Raw genomic sequence first — 5,528 nt, 5'->3', positions numbered from 1 at the left:
AAAAAAAAAAAAAAAAAAAAAAGAATCTTTATTGCACCAAGAAATTCCCTTTGTGCAATTATTTTTCTTGGTGGGCAGGTTACCCTTCTGAAGTGTCTTTTGTCTGCAGCATTGGGGAATGGAAATATTTTAAAAGCCATCAATTGTGTGTGTGTGTGTGTGTGTGTGTGTGTGTGTGTGTGTGTCTTTCCTTCATCTGTAGAACAGCCAAGTATTAAAGACTAAGTTTTTAGGATGAACTGATAATATTGCTACTGCATTATACAGTAGATTTTTAAAGAAAAAGAAACATAATGCAGTTACTGTAAATATATGTAAGAAGAATTATATGAGTTTAGTTTGTGTAATTTTGTAGACAACTACAGAGGGTTTTGAATAATGTGCAGACTTTCAGTTTTAACTGAAGAGGTTAAACCAACCAGGCTGCTACTCTCCCTCCTAGGCTACGTCCACACTCGCCCGGATAGATTTGAAAACGGCGTTTTCGTCTGAAAACGCTCGACGTCCACACTATCGTTTTCAGTCGTTGTCACAGAGCTGTCCGTCCACATTGAAACGGCCGAAAACACTTACGTTCCAGTACTGGAATGCAAGATAATTCGACCTGCCTCATTTCTGTCTGCCCCTTATTTTCCGGCTCGTTGAAACGTTGCGGCAAAATGTCGAGACTAATGACTAAAATGTGTCATCGTTTTCAAAAAGTCTCAGTTTTTGCTGTCCACACTGTGATGCGAAAGCACAGTTTTAAAATGTATGCGTTTTCGAGAGCGTTTTCAAAACGCTGCGTTTTCCTTGAGGGAAAACGCCGTCTCAGTGTGGACGGGAGGCCAGAACGGAGAGAAAATGATGCGTTTTCAAACGAAAACGCATTAGTGTGGACGTAGCCTTAATTCCGAAAGTGTATTTAGTTTTTACACACACTGCTTCTGCATTTCTGCTTAGTTTTTGTTAAATAAATGATGTCATGTCCCAATATATTCATCTTAGATTGTAATTACCTAATTTTAAGATTTGGTACAGACTAAATAGGTTTTTATTGTTTTCTTTAAAATCCACAGACATCGGCTGTACTTTCATCTTACCTATGGTCCCACACACTGATACAAATCCTCATTCTAATGAGAACACACATGATATTTCTTTTAAGTGTTTCTGTTTTAACACAAAGCTGACAGCACAGCTGGAAACCAGGCCAAAGGGCGCTTCACAGCAATCGCCACTGTGATCCCAGTGTAGAAACAGGTACAAGTAGAAATTGGGGCCACAATGCTACAAGTCTGATTGCTTATCGCTGTTTCTAGATCAGGCTCTTGCTGCTTAGCTGTGGTTGACATATACGCAGCTTAAATATCAGTTAGATTGTTTGCTAGTTTTGTGTTAGCATGCTGTTTATGCAGATGCTTGAAAAGCGTCTGTACAGTGGGGGGAATAATTATGTGATCCCCTGCTGAAATTGTAAATTTGCCCACTTACAGTGGGGCAAAAAAGTATTTAGTCAGCCACCGATTGTGCAAGTTCCCCCACCTAAAATGATGACAGAGGTCAGTAATTTGCACCAGAGGTACACTTCAACTGTGAGAGACAGAATGTGAAAAAAAAATCCATGAAACCACATTTGTAAAGAATTTATTCGTAAATCAGGGTGGAAAATAAGTATTTGGTCAATAACAGAAATACAACTCAATACTTTGTAACATAACCTTTGTTGGCAATAACAGAGGTCAAACGTTTACTATAGGTCTTTACCAGGTTTGCACACACAGTAGCTGGTATTTTGGCCCATTCCTCCATGCAGATCTTCTCGAGAGCAGTGATGTTTTGGGGCTGTCGCCGAGCAACACGGACTTTCAACTCCCGCCACAGATTTTCTATGGGGTTGAGGTCTGGAGACTGGCTAGGCCACTCCAGGACTTTCAAATGCTTCTTACGGAGCCACTCCTTTGTTGCCCGGGCGGTGTGTTTTGGATCATTGTCATGTTGGAAGACCCAGCCTCGTTTCATCTTCAAAGTTCTCACTGATGGAAGGAGGTTTTGGCTCAAAATCTCACGATACATGGCCCCATTCATTCTGTCCTTAACACGGATCAGTCGTCCTGTCCCCTTGGCAGAAAAACAGCCCCATAGCATGATGTTTCCACCCCCATGCTTCACAGTAGGTATGGTGTTCTTGGGATGCAACTCAGTATTCTTCTTCCTCCAAACACGACGAGTTGAGTTTATACCAAAAAGTTCTACTTTGGTTTCATCTGACCACATGACATTCTCCCAATCCTCTGCTGTATCATCCATGTGCTCTCTGGCAAACTTCAGACGGGCCTGGACATGCACTGGCTTCAGCAGCGGAACACGTCTGGCACTGCGGGATTTGATTCCCTGCCGTTGTAGTGTGTTACTGATGGTGACCTTTGTTACTTTGGTCCCAGCTCTCTGCAGGTCATTCACCAGGTCCCCCCGTGTGGTTCTGGGATCTTTGTTCACCGTTCTCATGATCATTTTGACCCCACGGGATGAGATCTTGCGTGGAGCCCCAGATCGAGGGAGATTATCAGTGGTCTTGTATGTCTTCCATTTTCTGATGATTGCTCCCACAGTTGATTTTTTCACACCAAGCTGCTTGCCTATTGTAGATTCACTCTTCTCAGTCTGGTGCAGGTCTACAATACTTTTCCTGGTGTCCTTCGAAAGCTCTTTGGTCTTGGCCATGGCGGAGTTTGGAGTCTGACTGTTTGAGGCTGTGGACAGGTGTCTCTTATACAGATGATGAGTTCAAACAGGTGCCATTCATACAGGTAACGAGTGGGGGACAGAAAAGCTTCTTACAGAAGACGTTACAGGTCTGTGAGAGCCAGAGATTTTCCTTGTTTGAGGTGACCAAATACTTATTTTCCACCCTGATTTACGAATAAATTCTTTACAAATCCTACCATGTGAATTCATGGATTTTTTTTTCACATTCTGTCTCTCACAGTTGAAGTGTACCTCTGGTGCAAATTACTGACCTCTGTCATCATTTTAAGTGGGGAAACTTGCACAATCGGTGGCTGACTAAATACTTTTTTGCCCCAATGTAAAAAAAAACTCTCTAATTTTAATGGTAGCTTGATTAAAATTAGGGGAGGGGTTTGGGGGCAGAATATCAACCAAAAATGCAGAAAGAAATGCATTGCTTAAAAGTTATAAATTGATTTGGATGTAATTGAACAAAATAAGTATTTGATCCCCACACAAAACATGGCTTGGTACTTGGTGGAGAAACACCAATTTGTCACCAGGATTGCACACGTCTTAATGGAATTTTGGTGCGCTCCTCTTTACAGAAACTATCTAAATATTTTAGGTTATGTCTGTGAAGTGAAACCTCTTATCCAAGAAGCTTCTTCACGTCTAAGAGCAATTGTTTGACGGTCCCAGATTTTAAGCCCTATGGGAGTGTACCCAAGAGGGTCATGGGCCCCTTATTGATCCTCTACCTAATCACACAAGCCACGGTGTGAAAACGGGTGTGGGTCCCAATCAGCCAAGGTTTCGGGTGAACCCACTGTGAAACCTAGCCCCACCCTATCATGTGATTTACTGAGGTTAAATGGCCCAGGATGTGAGTGGGCGTTAAGGCGTCTGGGATCTCAAAACAGTTGGTGTCGTAAGCCCCGCCCTCTGTTCAAAGATGGTCATTCACAGTGGACATAGATGGCTTCTTTAACTCCTCTTTCAAATCGTCTGTGTCTCCTCTGTCCAAAATGTGAACATTGGTGTCCTCGAAAGAGTGACCTTTGTCCTTTAGATGCAGACGGACAGCCGAGTCTTGTCCCATCGAGGTGGCTCTTCTATGCTGTGCCATGCATTTATGAAATGGCTGTTTGGTCTCTCCGTTGTAGAGGTCTGGGCAAACAGCCCCAAAGCATAACGTTTCCACCTCCGTGCCTGACTGGGTGTGCGGTGTTCTTTAGGCTTTATGTCATACTCAGCCTTTCTCTTCCTCCAAACACGACAAGCCAAGTTGATGCCAAATAGCTCCATTTTGGTTTCATCTGACCACAGCACTTTCTCCAAGCCTCTCTGAATTATTTAGATGTTTACTTGCAAACTTAAGGCAGGCCTGTATATGTGCCTGTAAAGGATTCGGACCCGACACACTGTGTTTTCGTTCGTTTTGAGCTTTTTATTGAGAACACAGTAATACTTTTTCCAGCACACTCAGCAGCCGACTTCCAGTCAGCTGCACACTCCTCTCCCCTTTCGTGTCCAACGTCACTGAAAAAGGGAAATCCTTGTCAGGACAATCACATCCACCTGTCCCTCCAACCTCCCTGGCACTGCCCCTTGAGCTCACTGCACCACCCCTCCTCTGCAGCTGAGCCAGGGATCACACCTCCGCCACAGTACTTTATTGAGCAAGGGGACCTTTCATATTTCAGTCCATTACTGGGTAGTGTTTTACTAATTGTGTTCTTGCTGGTCTCAACAGCCCAGATCATTAACAAACTCTGGTTCAATCCCTGGCTGCTCCAGTCTGCACGCCAAATATCTTTGGGCAAGATGCTAACTCCAAGTTGTATGAATGTTAGATAGAAAGCACTTACATAGAAGTGCTCGTATGAATGGGTTAATAGGGCATGTTGTATAAAACATGGCTCATGTTTTATACAACATGCCCCAGCAGAGTAGAAAAGCGCTTTCTAAGAACCAATCCATTTACCATTTATTCCATGAGGCAAGATCTTGCATGGAGCTCCAGACGGAGGATGATTGATAGTAATTATATATATCTTCCATGTCTGAATAGGTTAGCACCTATGATAACTTAGATCTCAGAGGTAAATTCTACACTAAAGCCAGTATGCAAATCAGTTTCCTAAAATTACAGAGTGAATAGAAAAAAAATCCCAACAAGATTATATAAACAACTTCCGACAAAGAAAGATTATTCTGTTAAAAACACAACACAACTGCTCAGATGTGAGAAGACGTTTCTATTTTTCTAGGTCAGTGCCAGTGTGGACAGTGTACTTGCCACCCACCTGGGGACAGTCGTGTTCATGGCAAAAACTGTGAGTGTGACGACCGTCAATGCGAAGACATCAGTGGAGAGGACTGTGGAGGTAAGCGAACACACGCAGATCCTCACACACACACACACACACACACACACACACACACACACACACACACACACACACACACACACACACACACACATTAAGTCTTTGTTGTGCCCTAAGGGGTCTTTGAAACTTTGCCGGTAGCGTTTGTAAATTTGAAGATCAGTGCACCGTGATCCTGTCTGTTCTCATTGATATCCACAGGCACAACCTTCTAAACCCTTGAGCCTAATTTTAGAGAAACTTCTCTCAGCTGCTGAAGCTTCTGTTTGAGGTCTCGGGAAGTTGGCGCTCATAATTTGAGCCATTTAGGCAGAGATGCTGTAATGAATACAGTGGGGCAAAAAAGTATTTAGTCAGCCACCGATTGTGCAAGTTCCCCCACTTAAAATGATGACAGAGGTCAGTAATTTGCACCAGAGGTACACT

The 5,528-nt window shown here is 43.2% G+C and overlaps 1 protein-coding gene across 2 annotated transcripts in view; it reads left to right on the top strand.

Annotated features, from left to right (window-relative positions):
- itgbl1 (integrin, beta-like 1) overlaps positions 1–5,528 on the top strand; it is a 62,521-nt gene that overhangs the window by 36,023 nt on the left and 20,970 nt on the right. For both annotated transcript variants that reach the window (XM_005733788.1, XM_013911064.1), the window contains exon 8: positions 4,983–5,099. In XM_005733788.1, coding sequence (XP_005733845.1) covers positions 4,983–5,099 — 117 coding nt within the window. The remainder of the gene's footprint in view (positions 1–4,982; positions 5,100–5,528) is intronic.

This window comes from Pundamilia nyererei, unplaced genomic scaffold (genome assembly GCF_000239375.1).
Source record: "Pundamilia nyererei isolate P.nyererei 1_Seehausen unplaced genomic scaffold, PunNye1.0 scaffold00055, whole genome shotgun sequence".
NCBI lineage: Eukaryota > Metazoa > Chordata > Actinopteri > Cichliformes > Cichlidae > Pundamilia > Pundamilia nyererei.
The sequence above is the reverse complement of the archived record's forward strand: the minus strand, read 5'-3'. Positions and strand labels throughout refer to the sequence as shown.